The following is a 19,758-nucleotide window of genomic DNA, read 5'->3' as shown; positions in this document are numbered from 1 at the left end:
AATGAATGAATGAACTAAACATGCAAATATGTACCCAGTTTTTAAGATAAAATTATCCTAGCTCCTCTGCTAGATGGTAAGCTTCTTGAAAGCAGGGACCAGGTCCATTTTCTCTAATGTACTCTCTCAAACACTTAGTACAGTGCTCTGCACAGAGTGAGAGCTCAACAAATGTCATATGTTGATAGATTCTAATCCATTTCAGGAGTGCTTACTGGAGCAGTTTACGGAGAAGGCTTTTCCTAGATAGATGGAAATCAAGAGACAATTATATCATCAGCTGTGTGACTTTGGGCAAGTCACAACTTCTCTGGGCCTCAGTTACCTCATCTGTAAAATGGGGATTAAGACTGTGAGCCCCCTGTGGGACAACCTGATCACCTTGTAACCTCCCCAGTGCTTAGAACAGTGCTTTGCACATAGTAAGCACTTAATAAATGCCATCATTATTATTAAGGCTAATTACCTGCCATAGAACATGGAAAGCAGAAAGATGGGAATGGGAAGTTGCAGTAATGGATGCCAAGGAGTGGGATTGCCACTGAGCTGGAACCACATTTCAGAAGGGCTCGTGTTTGACTGGGAAGGGCAGGAGATCAGCGAACCTTGGGAGAACTGCGAGATGGAAATGGCTGGAGGAAAGTGGGAGAGAAGCTTCCAAGGGAAGCAGGAAGGGACAAGCTTTGCTAGTCTCAGTCAGAACAGCTGTGATCCAGCTGGGTTCCCTCATTAGCACACCACCAGACAGAGTAGATCTTCCACAAGGCTCAGATGGGGAAGAAAGTTAACCCCCAGGTTGGTGGTTTGCTGATTCACTGCATTTCCAAGAAGAGGAATCCCTGGATTCAGCACCAAAAGAGCAGCAAGCCTCAATGGAAGGGCAGGGCACACTGGGATAATAATAATAATAATAATGGTATTTGTTAAGTGCTTATTGTTCTAAGTGCTGGGGTAGATACAAGATAATCAGGTTAGACACAGTCCCTACCCCACATACGGCTCACAGTCTTAATCCTCACTTTACAGATGAGGGAACTGAAGCCCAGAGAAGTTAAGTGACTTCCCCAAGGTAACACAGCAGACAAGTGGTGGAGGCAGGATTAGAACCCATGACCTTCTGACTCCCAGGCTCGTGCTCTAATAATAATAATAATAATGGTATTTGTTAAGTGCTTATTATGTGCCAAGCACTGTTCTAAGTGCTGAAGTAGGTACAAAGTAATCAGGTTGTCCCACGTGGGGCTCACAGTCTTAATCCCCATTTTACAGATGAGGTAACAGGCACAGAGAAGTTAAGTGACTTGCCCAAAGTCGCACAGCTGATAAGTGGCAGAGCCCACAGTAGAATCCATGACCTCTGAGTCCCAAGCCCCTGCTCTTTCCACTAAGCCACCCTGCTTCTCTATCTCTTCTCTACTAGGCCATAATGACCAGCAGGAAAGGAGTGACTGGTCAGTCATCGATGGTGTTCATTGAGCACTTACTGTGTGCAGAGCACTGTACTAAGTGACTGGGAGAAAGCCATACAAAAGAGATGGTAAATACTTTCCTTACCTATAAGGAGCTCATAGTCTGGAGGGTTTTTACAGAAGAGGGGACTTTCTGTCTCTCCAAATCTGACCTGATCCCATAGTCTCTTTTTCCTCAAGTCCTTCTGTAATTTATTTATTTATATTAATACCTGTCTCCTCATCTAGACTGTAAGCTCTTATGGGCAGGGAATGTGTCTATTGTTATACTGTACTTTCCCAAGCACTTAGTACAGTGCTCTTCACACAGTAATCACTCAATGAATACAACTGATTTTTTTTTATTTTTTTATTTTTTTTAATGGCATTTGTTAAGCGCTTACTATGTGCACAGCACTGTTCTAAGCGTTGGGGGTGGATACAAGGTGATCAAGTTATCCCACATGGGGCTCACAGTCTTAATCCCCATTTTACAGATGAGGTAACTGAGGCTCAGAGAAGTTAAGTGACTTGCCCAAGGTCACACAGCAGACATGTGGCGGAGTGGGATTCGAACCCATGACCTCTGACTCCAAAGCCCGTGCTCTTCTTCACTGAGCCACGCTGCTCCTCTGATTGACAACTGATTGACATCTGACTGACTGACCCAGTGGATAGCGCACAGAAATGGGAGTCAAAAGACCTGCGTTCTAACCATTTGCCTGCAGGGTGGCTTTGGGCAAGTCACTTGATTTCTCTGTGCTTTCAATTTCCTCATCTGTAAAATGGGGGCTAAATACCCATTCTCCCCCCCACTGAGACCCTGAGCTCCAGGGAAGAAAGTGACTGTCTCTGATCTCATACCACAATGCTTGGCACATAGTAACTGCTTAACAAGTACCATATTATTATTACTACCCTCACACTGAGCTGCCGAGCCTGCTACCACCCCTTCACCAAAACCCATGCTAGGGGGAAACAATGACTCCACACTACTAAGGGAAAATGGGAGCAAAATTTTTTCTATATCGCGAGAAGCAGTGTTGCATAATGGACAGAGCACAGGTCTGGGAGTTGGAAGGACCTGGGTTTTAATGCCACTCCGTCACTTGTCTGCTGTGCGACCTTAGTCAAGTCGTTTCACTTCTCTATGTCTCAGTTGCCTCATCTGTAAAATGGAGATGAAGACTGACAGCCCCACATGGGACATGGACTATGTCCAAACTGATTAGCTTGCATCTACCCCAGTGCTTAGAACAGTGTCTAGCACATGGTAAGCACTTAATACCATTAAATATATATATATATATATATATATATATATATATATATATATATATATATATGTGTGTGTTCATTCAATGAATTTATTGAACACTCATGTTCAGAGCACTGTACTAAGTGCTTGGGAGAATGCAATACAACAATAAACAGATACATACATACATAACAGTACTACAGAGAAGCAGCATGGCCTAGTGGATAGAGCCCAGGCCTGGGGGTCAGAAGGTCATGGGTTCTAATCCCACACCCCCACTTGTCTGCTGTGTGACCTTGAGCAAGTCACTTCACTAGGCCTCAGTGACCTCATCTGTAAAATGGGCTCTGAGACTGAGCCCCATGTGGGACAGGGACTGTGCCCAACCTGTTAAATTTTTATCTACCTTAGCACTTAGTAATAATAATAATAATAATGGTATTTGTTAAGCGCTTACTATGTGCAAAGCACTGTTCTAAGCGCTGGGGGGATACAAGGTGATCAGGTTGTCCCACGTGGGGCTCACAGTCTTAATCCCCATTTTTACAGATGAGGGAACTGAGGCACAGAGAAGTTAAGTGACTTGCCCAAAGTCACACAGCTGACAGTTGGCGGAGCCAGGATTTAAACCCATGACCTCTGACTCCAAAGCCTGTGCTCTTTCCACTGAGCTATGCTGCTTCTCTTAGTACAGTGCCTGGCTCATAGTAAGCACTTAAATACCATAATTATTATTATTATTTTGTCACCACTCAGCCTTCCCAAAGGCCCCCACTCCCCATAGCCATGGGCTTTCCTTAGCCCCTCAAATCTTAGCTTGATTTGGGGCCATGCCTTGTCCAAGACCAAAACTAATTCTGAAAAAAGATCTTTCTGTTTCCTGTGTTTGCTTTCAGGGTTATGTCAACTATGATAGCAGAGATGGTCCATGTATGAGACAGTGAGTCCAAATCCAATAAGCTGACCCGGGAAACTGAAGCAGATACAGTTCCTACCAGACATCCTTTGGCTGTTATCCACTTTCTCCTGCTAGAGAGTAATCAAATGACTGAGTCTCAAACCCCTTTAGTCTGTAAGCCCCTTGTGGGCAGGGATCATGTTTACTAAATCGTACTCTCTCAAGCACTTACTACAGTGCTCAGAAAACAGGAAGTGCTTATTAAATGTCACTGGTTGATTGAACTTCCTCCTTAAGCAACACCACTTCCCCCGACCCCTCTACTCTGTCTTCCTACCTTAAACCATTCAGACAAAGATGCTCTCAACAACAGTGAGTGATATTAAACAGCTAACATGACATGAGAAACCTGTTACATCCACATGAGCCATAAAGCTTTCACGCAACACCTCTAGGCCTCCAACCCGCATGAATAATTACCAGGCCCCAGAGCCCTGCGATACTTTGCTCTTTCCTGGCCTCAGTTGCTTTTGTAAATATCGCTTTTGAGTTGTGCTATCAAACGAATGCCATAGGCCTATAACAATATAACTTGGGTATCAAATGATTTTATTGCATCTAAAATTGGCTTAGTACAGTGCCTGCCACCTAGGAAACACTTTACAAATATCATTTTTAAAAAAAGGGGGAGGCTGAGGGCAAGGGGTAGGTGGGGTTTAGATGAGATCAAGGCACAGTGACCATCCATCCCAACCATTCAAATCATCGCAAAGTGCTCCAAGCATCTCTTTAGTTCTTATCTCAAATCATCACAGAAAAAGAGCCAGATAATTTTGACCCCTTTTTACACATGGGGAAACTGAGGCACAGAGGAAGGAAAGTGATTTCCAGGAGGTCACACAGCAAGTGGGGGCAGACCTGATATTAGATTCCAAGCTCTCCTCCTTCCCGGTGCCCTTTCACTGTTCCATGGACTTTGATGAATTGAACCCAATAAATAAGCTAGGCATTTCAAGCAAAGATAAGTCATTCACCCTAGCTTGTGGGCAGGTTGTAAGTGGTAAATTCGCATGGAGAAACCCATTACCCACATCTGAAAACCCCATATGAATAATTATCCCTCGCATCCTAGGCAACTTTATCAAAATGACAACATAGGCCCAGGATAGTCAGGTTGCACAAACAATCACTTCCATAAGGAGCAAAGGACAATTATGACATCAATCCTTTCCCCTTAGACTGTAGATATTAACACAAGGATTTTTTTTTCCATATTTGGCTACATGGCAGCAAATGTGACAGGTCCCACTGACTGAAGTTGAAAGGCCTAGGCATGTAGGAGTGATGGTGAGGGCAGAAGGGTGATAAACTGCACCCCAAGTCTTGTGACACCTCCTTCCCTGTCCAACCCTCAGCAACTTTTCCCTAAGGGGAGCTCAGCCTAGCTCCCAGGCCTACCCCAGTACACATGGGTAACAGACCAAAGCATGCTGCTACTGAATGAAGGGGCTGGGGACTACAGGCGAAGAAAGGAAAAAGACTAGAGATCTGGTAAGGCAGGGGCACTGAAGAGCTACACACCCAAGACATAATATGGCCAAGAGCCACTAATCAAAATTAATTCCTCTAACCCCAATGCTGATCAGGGTTTCCAGAGGGGAGGAGGAGGGATAGTGGAGTGAAAGGCATGAGCAGGAGACAGCTAGGACTGGGGGTGGGGAGATCGGGGTCCCGCACTCCCAATCCTCAAACGTAGAGTTCATTGCATGGAGTGTGTTGCTTCCCGTACAATAGACACGTGAGTCTATCCCTTTGAATTCAGTGGTGAGATTTTATCCAAGGAGATGGGAGTGGCAGCAAAGACAGATGGATGACAGACAATTCTTTCCCCGGCAAGCACACCATCTTGTGTGAAGCAGCAAAGAAGAGAAGCAGGGTGGCTCGGTGGAAAGAGCATGGGCTTTGGAGTCAGAGGTCATGGGTTCAAATCCAGGATCCACCAAATGTCAGCTATGTGACTTTGGGCAAGTCACTTAACTTCTCTGGGCCTCAGTTACCTCATCTGTAAAATGGGGAATAAGACTGTGAGCCCCCAGTGGGACAACCTGATCACCTTGTAACTTTCCCAGTGCCTAGAACAGTGCTTTGCACATAGTAAGTGCTTAATAAATGCCATCATTATTATTATTTATCTACCACGTGGCTGAAGAACATATCCTTAACTTGGGGAATTCTTATATCTTGGGGGTTGCAATTAGAACTGAAAGATCACACTGGTGTCCCCTTGTAGCATTTGGTTCAGAAGAATTAATGAAGTAGAAGGGAGATCATTGGAATGAATTATTAATAATAATAATCATAATAATGCTATTTGTTAAGCACTCATGTGCCAGGCACTGTACTAGGCGCTGGAGTGAATACAAGCAAATCAGGATGGATACAGTCCCTGTCCGACATGGGGCTTACAATCTCAATCCCCGTTTTACAGATGAGGGAACTAGAGAAGTGATGTGACTTGCCGAAGGTCACATGGCAGACAAGTGGCAGAGCCGGGATTAGAACCCATGACCTTCTGACTCCCAGGCCCCTATGCTATTCACTGCTTCTCTAATTAGGACCAAGAAAGTTCAAATACTCAAATTATTGAACTTGGCTCCCACAGGACCAATGTCTTTCTGCAGTCAAACTTCTTTGCCAATTGTCCAAGTGAGTCTCCAGTTGATGTTCAGATAAGTTGCTTTCCATTGTATCAGTGTATCCTGGATGTTTGTGTGTGTGATATTCTTCTTTTTTTATCTCTTGGTGTTGTTACTTAAAAAAAAAAAAGCTAAAATAAATACAGGATGTTAGTCCTTAGAATGGCAAACAGAGTAGTCCAAACGCAGGAAACACTGCACTCTAAGAATGATCTTACAGCTAAAAAAAAATAAAAGGCAGGCAGAATGATCTTCTTGGAACTGGAACTTTTTCTCTTGGGTTTTGAAACAGGAGACCCATCCTGGGGGAAGATATCTTGCCAGAGAAGCACCCCAATTGGGTCATTAGAATAGGAAGGGGAAGAGAGGGAGACTGCTGTTCCCAATTGGAAAATGAAGCCCTTAAGAAGTCTTGACAGAATGAAAAATGGGATGATGAAAGGGGTGAGGGAAACAGAGCAATGTACTTTATTTGCTCACTTGAGCTGTTTTATCAGTTGGAAAGCAAGGACTCCAGGAATGACTGACCACGGTTGCAGGTAACATGGCAACTAGACGAAGGCTGGTTTAGTTATAAGTAATGTACGGAAATTTGCACCTTACGACAACTAGGGCTTCGTGTCAAGTCTGGAAACCAACTGGTCTGGCCCTGCAAAAGGCTCTCGGTTGGGAAATAACTTGAAAACCACCCAACGTGGAGCAGCCCGGTTCCCACACAGGCAAGGGGGTCCCAGAAAGGAGCTGTGCTTCTCCAGTCTCGGTCCGACAGCAGACGGCGATGGCTCCTCTCAAGTAAGTGGGGTCAGAAAAAGAAAGCTTCCTAAGAAGTGCTGCTGAGCAGAACAACTCAGGGAAAGGGGAGGAGACTGCCTAGCCAGCTGGAACCAAAAAGGGAGGATGTCGTGACAGCGGAGGAACCACAGAAATAAGACTTCCTTGTAGCAAAGACACAACCCCAAGAATTACATCTGGAATGCAAAACGACAGAGAAATGGAAGACCCCAACTATCAGAGCGAGGCTTGGGATTGTGCTTCTTCAGTTGTGTCTGCCCAGGGAAATCTGAGCCAAGCAAAACCGGTTTTTTTTTTTTTCCCCTTCGAACAAAACAATTTATTTGGGCACATCCTTACAGTCCAAATATTTTGTTTCCCTCAAAAATTCCTCTTTCCTTGGCCAAAATGGAAATGTTTGGTTCAGGTTTCAAGGTGAAAGAAATGTTTCAGCCAGGGACCCAGCAAACCCTCTCATGACTCTGCACAGCCTGGCTGCCATCGACTGACCAGTGGTGCACAGACAGCTAGAGTTGTTGTCCTGCAGGCCCTGGAACCTGGGGAGCCTATTTACAGACCTTAGTGGACCCCTAAAACCCAAAGCATCATGGCCTAGTGGATAGAGCATGGGCTGGGAGTCAGAAGATCATGGGTTCTAGTCCTGGCTCCACCACATGTCTGCTGTGTGACCTTGGGCAAGCCAATTCACTTCTCTGGGCCTCAGTTTCCTCATCTGTAAAATGGGAATTAAGACTGTGACCCCATGTGGGACAGGGACTGCGTCCAACCCAATTATCTTGTGTCTATCCCAGTGCTTAGAACACTGCCTGCCACATAGTAAGCGCATAACAAATACCATAATTATTATTACCATTGTTACTTAAGGATATCTAATCTTCTTGAAACCAATCTGAACATGGAGTAGCTCTAAGACTTCTGGGTTTGGGGTTTGGAAACACACCCACAAAAAGCTTAGGCATCTCCCCATCCAAATGCCCTTAGTCCTGACACTACATTCCCTGGGGATACCTGGAGACTTAATTCACATACCATTGCCTCACTTCTCCCCCATCCTTCTCTTCCCTAGAATTTAAATCCTAGTTTAGGATCCTCGGATGGGAAAACCACTGGGACGGGCAGGAACTGTGTCTGACCTCATCATCTTGGAACTAACCCAGTGCTTAGTACAGTGTCTGGCACATTGTGAGGGCTTAATGAATACCACAATTATCATTTATTTTTATTATCATCATTCCAACTTTGGCTTGACAAAAATCTACCACCCCAGCCAATGTTAAGTGCCCCCACTCCTTCACTGTCCACTGGCGATGGAGCTTTGGGGAGCAGAACATTGTAGAATTCTAAATCTGGAAGGGATTGCCAAAGGACATCTAATTCAACCTCCTCTTCCATGCATACCAAATAATGCCGTTTAAGACAATGCTCAATTGCATGGCTTCCATTTCCAGAGCACCATTATTCTGAGGAGCTAAAGGTCTTTCATGATTGTTTTCACGGCTGATAGAGCAACCATATCTCTAAGTGATAGGTAAAAAAAAAACCCAACAACAACCACTCTTCCTGACATCATATACCTGTCTGTCCATCAAAACTCCTACCCATCACCTGCCCTTTTCCCAGTAGCCCTGAGAGTTTCAGAACCAGCCTTGAGGGCCAGGTTTCTTTTCACTAAAATCTGTTCTTGTCTGCAGCCCACTTTCTTTTAGGTCCAACTTCATTTCTCTCCAACCCTGCAACTGTCTTCCCTGGCTTGCATTATAGTTTGATGCCCATTTTTCACATAAAGAAACCAAGGCTCAAAGATGACCAGTAACTTTCCCAGTGCGTCACAAGTCGACAACCACTGTCGCAAATCAAGCTTTCACCCTGACTGTAAACACAGCGTGACCCCTCCCTGCTGCAAGGGAGAAATTTCACTCAATGGCCCTGTAGGTGCTGCTACTAAACTATTTTGATATTTCCTTCAGCCTGGGTCATGTTACAATGCATCCACTTATGGTTCCCATCGCAAAAGTCTACCCGGCAGACTTATTTTTCCACTGCAGCAGTAGGGAGCTGCTCCTGAAAGCTGCATCCCATCAGGAATTTAGCTCTTTGGGCCATGATAAAAGGTCTTACTTTGAAAAACAAAATAGCAAAAAATGTGCTTTGGGTGCCAAATATATTCAACTAACCAAAAGTATGAAAATGGGTGTGTCCTCTCCTCCCACTTACAAAGGCGTAATGGTTGACTGATTTTTGAGAAGCTAACAGTATCAGTGAATACCCCCATTAACCTGAATCCCTCTCTTTGAAGTTCCCAGTTTCTTAATTTCATATTGTCCATGGAATTCAGCACCATCCTCCCCTCTTCAGTTTTCTTTAAAACCACCTCCTCCAGGAGGCATTCCATGATTAAACTTCTCACTTTCCTGGTTATGCTAATAAACCAGGGCTCTTTAGTTCTTGTAGACTTATTTCTTAGTGATTTATTATTCACTTGCATTTATTATTCATACCCATTCTCATTTTACCTGTTGTTTTCCATCAATTAGTGGTATTTGAATGCTTACTCTGTGCTGAACACTGTACTAAGCACTTGAGAAAGTACAACACAGTAGAATTAGTGGATACATCCCTGTCCATAACGAGCTTACAGTCTAGAGGGGGAGACAGACATTAATGGAATTAATAGAATGGAATTAGAGAAGCAGCATGGCTCCGTGGAAACAGCACGGGCTCTGGAGTCAGAGGTCATGGGTTCAAATCCCAGCTCCACCACTTGTCAGCTGTGTGACTTTGGGCAAGTCACTTAACTTCTCTGTGCCTCAGTTACCTCATCTGTAAAATGGGGATTAAGCTTCACCTCCCTTCTCTCCTTCTATAGCCCAGCCCGCACCCTCCACTCCTCTGCCACTAACCTCCTCTCTGAACCTCGTTCTCGCCTGTCCCGCTGTCGACCCCTGGCCCACATCCTCCCCCTGGCCTGGAATGCCCTCCCTCCGCACATCCGCCAAACTAGCTCTTTTCCTCCCTTCAAAGCCCTACTGAGAGCTCACCTCCTCCAGGAAGCCTTCCCAGACTGAGCCCCCTTTTTCCTCTCCTCCTCCCCATCCACCTATGCCCTACCACCTTCCCCTCCCCACAACACCCTTATATATGTTTGTACAGATTTATTACTCTATTTAACTTGTACATATTTACTATTCTATTTATTTTGTTAATGATGTGCATCTAGCTTTACTTCTATTTATTCTGATGACCTGACACCTGTCCACATGTTTTGTTTTGTTGTCTGTCTCCCCCTTTTAGACTGTCAGCCCGTTGTTGGGTAGGGACCGTCTCTATATGTTGCCAACTTGTACTTCCCAAGCGCTTAGTACAGTGCTCTGCACAGTAAGTGCTCAATAAATATGACTGAATGAATGAAAAGACTGTGAGCCCCATGTGGGACAACCTGATCACCTTGTAACCTCCCCAGCACTTAGAACAGTGCTTTGCACATAGTAAGCACTTAAGAAATGTCATTAAAAATCATATATAATTTTAAAATATGTACATAAGTGCTGTTTTTATTGTTTATATCAGTTTAGCTCCTCCCATTAGAAAGTAACTTTTTGAGATCAGCGATCACACCAGACACTTTTTCTGCATCGGTGCTGCATTCATTCTGTTGATGAGAATGCTGATGTTAATGAACTTTACTGGAGCCAAATTCCATTAAGGTAATAGCCTACCTTCTAATAACTGCCAACCACCGTTAATGCGATGTTTCAAATAACCTCCAGTGGCTCCGGTTTAATCCTGAACATCCTATTCAGATTATCTGGGCCAAGAGTAAAGATCCCTATCCAGCTACGAAGATTTGCAAATCCCAGGAACCATCAGCAGAAGGCTAGTACTTAGTAGTAGTAATAGTACTAGTAGTAGTAGACTGTAAAACTGTAAGCTCACCCTCTAGACTGTAAAATCATTGTGGGAAGGGAATGTGCTTATTGCTGCACTGTATCTTCCCCAGTGCTTAGTGGAGTGTTGTGCACACAATAAGAGCTCAATAAATATGATCGAATGAATGAACAGTAGTGGTAGTAGTATTTCCAGTGTGCTGAGCACTCTACTAAATTCTGGGACAGAATACACGGGGGAGGGCGGAGGGAATTAGACACAGTCCCTTGCCCCTTTAATCTAAGGGATTAAAGTGGGGAGAAGGGATTTGAGACAGACATCAGGAGTGATAAAACATTAAAACATAACACAAACTTAGTAATCATGCCTTTGTATGCTCCTTTCCCCAACCCTTATGGGAGTCTGGCTGGGCTTCCCGGAGCCGAGCCCTAACTGCTGTCAAACTCTAGCTTACTGTGGTTTGGGCTGCTCCAGCTCTCTGAGGTTATATCCAAAATTGGTTAAGCTAGGCTTGATGATCTCCCAAAAGATTTCCCTTTAAAAGCAGGATAGAGGCCACTTGGAAGTATCACACCCAAGAGGGATGGGTCAGGTATCTAGACTGTAAACTCTCTATGGCAAGGGAATTTTGCTCACCCAAGAATGCAGTACAGTGATCTGAACACACTAAGTCTCAAAGAAATGGCACTGACTAGTGGGTGCTTCACTATTTTCAAAGGAGTGTTAAATTCAGTTTGGGTGGAATTGCGGAGTGGAAAGGTACTCATTCATTCATTCAATCGTATTTACTGAGTGCTTACTGTGTGCAGAGCACTGTACTAAGCACTTGGGAAGTACAAGTAGGGAACAATACTAAATCCATGCAAATCAACACCCTCCAGCCTGTGACTCTTCCCCACCCAATCCCATGCCACTGTCTTCAGCACCTGCAGACAACAGAGAATTGGGGTTGCCCCAACTAACTGAATAGCCCTCCAATGAGAGGCTCCCGCCCACCACCACTGCAATGCTCAGTGAGAGCCGTGCCACCGAAAATTGGATCAGCCTTTTGTGCAAGTGTTTTTAATGGGTCTTTCCAAATTGCTTCTTACGAGGAAGTCTTTCTCTGTGTATTAAAGTCAGCAGATTCCCTACCTGCTAATTAAAGCCTAATTTTCTGCCAGAATTTCTGGAGAAAATCAAGCTTTTGCAATTATGCTGCGTTAATTCAGCAAGGTCAGCTGAGATAAACTTAAACAGCATGAATACAAGTCTAAGGTTCTCCATCTGGCCTAAACGTTTCCTTTAGCCAGGGGAAAAAAAGCACGTGAAGTTCACCAAATGAAATGCCAAAAGACAGGCAGACAAAGAGGTATTAACTCCAAACAAGGGTCAGAGCCCCGGAAAAATTCCTAGTAAGTCTAACAAGGGGTGAAGATGTGAAATCTAAAGCTGGCCAGCTTCTACTTCTAGCAACTGCCCCCTTTTCTAAATTACAGAGAGTAAGGAAATCAAGAGAAACATCTGCGGTATATACAACGGTTACTTAATAATCACAGTAGTGGCAGTTGCAGATTTGCACACACTTACACACACAAAATGCAAACTCAGGATTTTTTGCAGTGATGCTTTTCCCAGGGGACTGTGGGATTATTTATTTTTCTCAGAATCTTGACCTTAAGGAACCTGCCTTCACAATAGCACAGGAGGTCCCTTAAAAAAAAAAAATTTAGCTGCTGGCAAAGTAGAAGATTGAGCAGATGCTAATTTACTTGTCCCAAACAATATGCAAGCACTATTGTCTGTTCAGCTTATTGTACAGTTGCTTTAAAAATATAAACCCTCATAAAATATGCTTACATATGCCCACATAGATGGCAGATACATATCTCCATACATGCACCCTCATTCCTACCCAGGATTTTTTAAATGAACAGTAATTTACTTTTGTTCAGGTCTGCCATGACCACCTTCCCTGACTCCTGACAACCAATCGAACAGGACACAGGCAGGAAAAGGACTCGGGTTAGCAAAGCCTCTACTCAGACGTTTAAGAGTTGCTTACGGTGGTGGCAGTTTCCACCACAGCTGCCAGCTCTTAGGGACAAAGTGAAGAATATGAAATGCAATGGGGTGGGGGCTGAAGGTTGGGGGAGACAATTTTTAGGAAGAGCATTAGTTAAGAGACCAGCAAGCCGATTTTCTCTGGCTGAATAAAATCCAGAGAGAGTAAGCCTTCCTAGGCCTAGCAATCTCCTACCTTATGGCAGTAAAGAATCCAACCCTGGAAGAAGGATGCTACTGTATCACCTCAGAGCAATGGGGGCACTAAACAGCGATCTTTTTTTCTGACTTATCTGCCTTTTATCTGGTCATTTCTGTTGGAGCTGGGAGAACAACCTTGATTGCATCTGCACCATAGGCTTGGTAGCTGCAGACAGGATACATCGAATTGTACTTTCCAAGTGCTTAGTACAGTGCTCTGCACACGTTAAGTGTTCAATAAATACAACAATGAATGCATCTCACTCTAATTTGGCTTGCACAAACCCAGCATCTGCCCCATGTGGCCCGGCCTGAAAATCCTTTGAGAGTCCCCATGTTTGCGGCACCTTCCCTTCAATGCCATCACCTCAACACAGAGTCTCCTTCTATGGGTAATCCTGATCTGTCGGGTGACCTTAAGTGGGAGACTCTCTGTGCTTCTCTTTCCTTTTCTCTAAAATGGGGACTCATCATCTTGACCTCACAAAAGAGGTCGTGTGGTTTAAGGAGAAGCAGCACTGTGCTTCTTGGAGGCAGGTCACTAGAGCAAAATAAAGCTGTATTATCTTCTTGAATGCTAACTGGAAAAGTCAGAATAGCAAAGGTCATCTGGAAATGTTTTGTACAGCAAACTCCCTGAGTAGGGACTGCAATTAAAAGAAGACATCTATTCATTTAAAAATCACTATTTGAAATTAATGACATCTAAATTCTAGATCTAGTACTTCATTGTGATTGCTATGAATCAAATGAAGGCAAGAAAACAAATAATAATAATGATGATGGCATTTGTTAAGCACTTACTATGTGCAAAGCACTGTTCTAAGCACTGGGGGGGATACAAGGTGATCAGGTTGTCCCACGTGGGGCTCACAATCTTAATCCTCATTTTACAGATGAGGGAACTGAGGCTCAGAGAAGTTAAGTGACTTGCCCAAGGTCACAGCAGACATGTGGCAGAGTTTGGATTCGAACCCATGACCTCTGACTACCAAGCCTGGGCTCTTTCCACTGAGCCAATTTTTTCAAAGACTCTGTTAGGTGTTTGATCCCATTACAAGATGCTAAGAACCAGGAGGTTGTAGCCGAGAGGAAAAGGAGGGAGACTGACATTTCAAGTGGGTTTTTAGGTTTTCTGTCTAAGAACTTTGCAGTTACCTTTAAAAATCAAAGAGACCATTACAATTGTTACCCTTTAACTGGAAAACAGACAAACCTACTTAAGTGTAAATAATGCTAGCCTTCCAATAAACTTCCTGTAGGAGGGGATTGCAGTAAGAACAGGTCATAAAGTGTGGGTGTGGAACGCTCTACTTCAACTGTGTGTAAACATGTTAAAACCCAACAATGTTTTATGCAAAAAAAAAAAAAAAAACCACTTAACAGTATTCCTCTACAAAGGCCATAAAAAAAAACAAACCAACCCCAAAAACCGCAGAATAGAATCCTAGCATGTTTCAGACCACAGTGGCTATCTGACTGCGTGAATACAAATAGAATTTCCATTGTATCTTCTTTTCATCTTAAAGCTTAATCCATTGTTTAGGACAGCAACCCTGTAAGCAGAAGGAGGAGCGAAGCTCATAAAGAGGTGCCCTCTTTCCCTCCCTCTTTTCCCTAAATCACTCCCCACCGCGCACACTTTCTCTCACTCTCTCTCCCTTTGTATCACAAAGGCTTCAATTTTCTACACGATCTGACTTTGTGTCGCGTGAGTCTTTGGATTCAGACCCCCGCAGACCCCCGCATCAAGCGCTTAGTCCAGTGCTTTGCACACGGTCGGCGCTCAATAGCTACGATTTTGATATATACTGGGTTTGCAAACTTGTTCCAACTCAACGATCGGAAATAAACCCTTTCCAGGACTAGGGGCTGCTTATTCTTAAAAGCGGGCAAGTTAGCAGGTAAGAAGCCCCGGTACGTTTAGTGCACACATTCGATCCCGGCCCTCAACTCCATTCATTCATTCAATCGTATTTATTGAGCGCTTACTGTGTGCAGAACACTGTACTAAGCGCTTGGGAAGTACAAGTTGGCAACATATAGAGACGGTCCAGGCCACCCTAGAGATCGGAAGGTGCTGATAGTCCTGGACTACCCTAAACGGGTGCTCCCCTAAAAGGATGAGCTGAGAAGCAGCGTGGCTCAGTGAGAAGAGCACGGGCTTGGGAGTCAGAGGTCATGGGTTCTACTCCCGACTCCGTCACGTCAGCTGTGTGACTTTTGGAAAAGCACTTCTCTGTGCCTCAGTTACTTCATCTGGGAAATGGGGGTTAAGACTGTGAGCCCCACGTGGGACAACCTGATCACCTTGTACCCCCCACCCCAGCGCTTAGAACAGTGCTTCGTGCATAGTGAGGGCTTAACAAATACCATCATTACTAATTATTATTACTTCACTTCTCTGGGCCTCGGTTACCTCATCTGTAAAATGGGGATTAAGATTGGAACTACCTGATTACCTCGTACCTATCCCAAAGCCTGTCCCCCACGTGGGACCACCTGATTACCTTGCATCCACCCCAGGGCCTTGTCCCCCACGTGGGCCAACCTGATTACCCTGGGTTCCCCCCCCCCCCCCCCCCCGCCCAGTGCTTAAACTGTCTCCCCCTTCTAGACTGTGAGCCCGTTGTTGTGGCCGAATTGTACTTTCCAAGCGCTTAGTACAGTGCTCTGCACACAGTAAGCATCTAATAAATACGATTGAATGAATGAATGGGTAGGGCCCGTCTCTATCTGTTGCCGATTTGTACTTTCCAAGCGCTTAGTCCAGTGCTCTGCACACAATAAGCGCTCAATAAATGCGATTGAATAAACGAATGGGTAGAGACCTTCTCTATATGTTCCCGATTTATACTTTCCCAAGCGCTTAGTCCAGTTCTCTGCACACAGTAAGCGCTCAATAAATGCGATTGAATGAATGAATGGGTAGGGACCGTCTCTATATATTCCCGATTAATACTTTCCCAAGCGCTTAGTCCAGTTCTCTGCACACAGTAAGCGCTCAATAAATGCGATTGAATGAATGAATGGATAGGGACCGTCTCTGCAAGTTGCCGCTTTTATACTTCCCAAGCGCTTAGTCCAGTACTCTCTATACAGTTCTCTGTGCCTCAGTTCCCTCATCTGTAAAATGGGGATGAAGACAGTGAACCCCACATGGGAACACCTGATGACCTTGTACCTACCCCAGAACAGTGCTTGGCATATAGTAAGCGCTTAACAAATACCATTATTATTATTATTATTACTAGTAAGCGCTCAAGCGCTTAGTACAGTGCTCTGCACACAGTAAGCGCTCAATAAACACGATTGAATGAGTAAATAGAATCGGATGGATGGGTGGGTTGATGGATGGGTGGATCAGCGCTTAGAACAATCAATCAATCGTATTTATTGAGCGCTTACTGTGTGCAGAGCACTGTACTAAGCGCTTGGCAAGTACAAGTTGGCAACACATAGAGACGGTCCCTACCCAACAGTGGGCTCACAGTCTAGAAGAGTGCTTCGCACATAAGTGAAGCAGCTTGGTGCAGTGGAAAGAGCTCGGGCTTCAGAGTCTGAGGTCATGGGTTCAAATCCCGGCTCCACCAATTGTCAGCTGTGTGACTTTGGGCAAGACAGTTCACTTCTCTGGGCCTCCGTTACCGCATCTGTAAAACGGGGATTAAGACTGTGAGCCCCCCTGCCATGGGACAACCTGATCACCTTGTAACCTCTCCAGCGCTTAGTACAGTGTTTTGCACATAGTAAGTGCTTAATAAATGCCATCATTAGTAGTAGTAGTAAGCGCTTAACAAATGTCATCATTATTATGATGGATGGATGGATGATGGATGGATGGACTCACCTGGGACATCTGCGGCCTGAAATTGATGTCCTTGAGGTCGATGGAGCCCGGGGAGAGATTGTGGAGCAGCTGGCAGAGGAGGACTCCGTCGCGGAGGGCCTGGGCCAGGTCGAAGACGCCGGCGGCGGGCCATACCACCCTGTGGTTGGCGGGCAGCACCTTGCAGTCGATGAGCCAGCGGCCGCACTGCCGCCACTGCTCCATGGTGCCACCCGGGGGGCACGGGGGGCACGGGGGGCGGCCGGCCCGGAGGGCTGCGCGGAGGAGGAGGAGCAGCAGGAGGAGCACGAGGAGCCGGAGTCACGGGGCAGCGGTGCCGGGCATGCTGCGGAGGCCAGGCGGTGCCCCCCCTGGGCGCGGTGCCCCCCTGGCACCGGGAGGCTCTCGGGCGCGGGGGTCCGTGGGTCAGGTCTCGCAGCCCCTTGGCCGCCCCTCCCCGGACATCTCGGGAGCTGGCTGCCAGTCACTCCTTCCCCTCCGCCTCACTCCTGCCGCCTCCGCGCGGGCCTCCCAGGTTGCTCCCCCCACGGGGTCCGCATGACCCTCCCCGCCGGGGGGGGATGGGGAGGACAGAGAGGATTCTTTCTCTCGCCCCCCTTCCAAGGGCACTTTTCGGAAAGCTTCCCCTCCCCCCACCGTCCCCAAGCCAAAGCAGGTCCCCCCTTCACCGACACAAGTCCCCCGTGGGCCGGGCGTCCGTCGGGCGCTGCTCCTGTCGGCTGTCCCGGCGGGGAAAGCCCCCCGCCCCGCAGCCAAGGCCCGCCTGCCTTCCTTCCTTCCTCCTTCTCCTCCGCCCGCCCGCCCCCGAGCCCAGCTGCTGCGACCTCCGCGGACCAGACGCCGGCTCCTGCCTCCCTCCCTCCCACCCTCCCAGCTTTCCTTCCTGCTTGCTTGCTCTCCTTCTAGGAAGTGCAGTGCTCCCCGGCCGGGCTGCGGAGCCGGCGCTGTCCCGACACAAAAGCAGCCCTCCCCTCCTTTCCCCTCCCCTGCTTGGCTTTCCTCCCCTCCCCTCCTTTCCCCTCCTCTCCCCGGCTTTCCTCCCCTCCCTTTCTCTCCTTTGCCCTCCTCCTCTCCCTTCCTCTTCTCTCCTTTCCCGTCCCCTCCTTTCCTCTTCTCTCCTTTCCCCTCCCCTTCTTGGCTTTCCTCCCCTCTCCTCCTTTCCCCTCCTCTCCCTTTCTCTCCTTTGCCCTCCTCCTCTCCCCTCCCTTTCTCTCCTTTGCCCTCCTCCTCTCCCCTTTCCCGTCCCCTCCTTTCCTCCCCTCCTCTCCCCCCTCTCCTTTGGTCCCCTCCCCTCCCTTCCCCTCCTCTCCCCTCCCTTCCCCTCCTCTCCTCTCTCCCCTCTCCTTTGCTCCCCTCCCCTCCTCTCTCCCCCTCCTTTGCTCCCCTCCCCTCCTCCCTCCCCTCTCCTTTGATCCCCTCCCCTCCTCTCTCCCCTCCTCTCTCCCCTCTCCTTTGCTCTCCTCCCCCTCCTCTCCTTTCCCCCCTCCTTTGCTCTCCTCCCCCTCCTCTCCTCTCCCCTTCCTTTCCCCTCACCGCAGGCTCTCCCTCTCTCTCTTTCTCCTTTGTCTGCCCCTCCCTGCTGGGCCCGGGTCAGCCAGGCTCCGGGAAAGAAGGGGGGTGGGCTCTCCCGGCTCGCCCCGGGGTCCCCGCCCTCTAGGATGTGCGCCGTGGCAGCCGGAGGGGAGGAGAGAAGGTGGGAGGAGGAAGGGGGTCTTCCCGGCCACGTGCTCCCAGGGTGGGGGGTGGGGGGGTTCTGTCTCTATACATGCACACATACACACAGCTTCTCCTTTTTCCTCCCTGGCATTCCCTGGGCACTTCCTGCAGTGGGCACAAAGTTATTAATAATAACAATGGTATTTATAATAAATAAGAGTGGTATTTGTTAAGCACTTACAATGTGCAAAGCACTGTTCTAAGCACTGGGGCAGATACAAGGCTATGAGGTTGTCCCATGTGGGGCTCACAGCCTTAATTCCCATTTTACAGGCTGGGGGGTAACTGGCACAGAGACATTAAGTGGCTTGCACAAGGTCACACAACAGAAAAGTGGCATTCATTCATTCAGTCATATTTATTGAGCACTTACTGTGTGCAGAGCACTGTACTAAGTGCTTGGGAAATACAAGCTGGCAACATATAGAGACGGTTCCTACCCAACAGCAGGCTCACAGAGCTGGGATTAGAACCCATGTCCTCTGACTCCCAAACCCATGCTCCTTCCATTAAGCCATAAGCGCTTACTCTGTGCCAGGCACTGTACTAAGAGCTGGAGTGGACACAAGCCAATTCGGGTTGGACACATTCCCTGCCCTCTTATGACCGTGAGTGAGCCCCAATCCCCATTTTACAGATGAGGGAACTGGGGCACAGAGAATCGAAGAGAGCTGTGTGTGTGTATCTTTGTGGGTCTGGGATGGCCAATGGGGGGGTGGGTGGCTGGACTCCGGTGAGAGCACAGGGGGATTCCCGAGAGGTGATGAGTAAGGGATTCTGGGCCTTCTCCCTCAACTCTTTCTCAGGACACCCCGAACCATCGCTCTCCCTGGTGATCACACCCTCGTGTGTCAGGTTTCATGAAACGCCTCCGAGGACAGCAATTTGGCAGTTTCTCGCAAAGCACCGGGCTCCAGAAAGAGGATGAAACGGTGGGAGAGAGGGTATTTGGGGAGATGATTTTTTTTTCC

General features: G+C 47.0%; 1 protein-coding gene across 9 annotated transcripts in view; it reads right to left on the bottom strand.

Moving 5' to 3' along the window:
• Positions 1-17,647, bottom strand: part of VAV2 (vav guanine nucleotide exchange factor 2) — a 375,195-nt gene extending 357,548 nt beyond the window's left edge. For all 9 annotated transcript variants that reach the window (XM_038744653.1, XM_038744661.1, XM_038744659.1 and 6 more), the window contains exon 1: positions 17,072-17,647. In XM_038744653.1, coding sequence (XP_038600581.1) covers positions 17,072-17,275 — 204 coding nt within the window. In that variant the 5' untranslated portion in view covers positions 17,276-17,647. The remainder of the gene's footprint in view (positions 1-17,071) is intronic.
• Positions 17,648-19,758: the final 2,111 nt, after the last annotated feature.

Source organism: Tachyglossus aculeatus, chromosome 4, assembly GCF_015852505.1.
Source record: "Tachyglossus aculeatus isolate mTacAcu1 chromosome 4, mTacAcu1.pri, whole genome shotgun sequence".
NCBI classification, from domain to species: Eukaryota; Metazoa; Chordata; class Mammalia; order Monotremata; family Tachyglossidae; genus Tachyglossus; species Tachyglossus aculeatus.
This window is presented reverse-complemented; position numbering and strand designations above follow the sequence as displayed.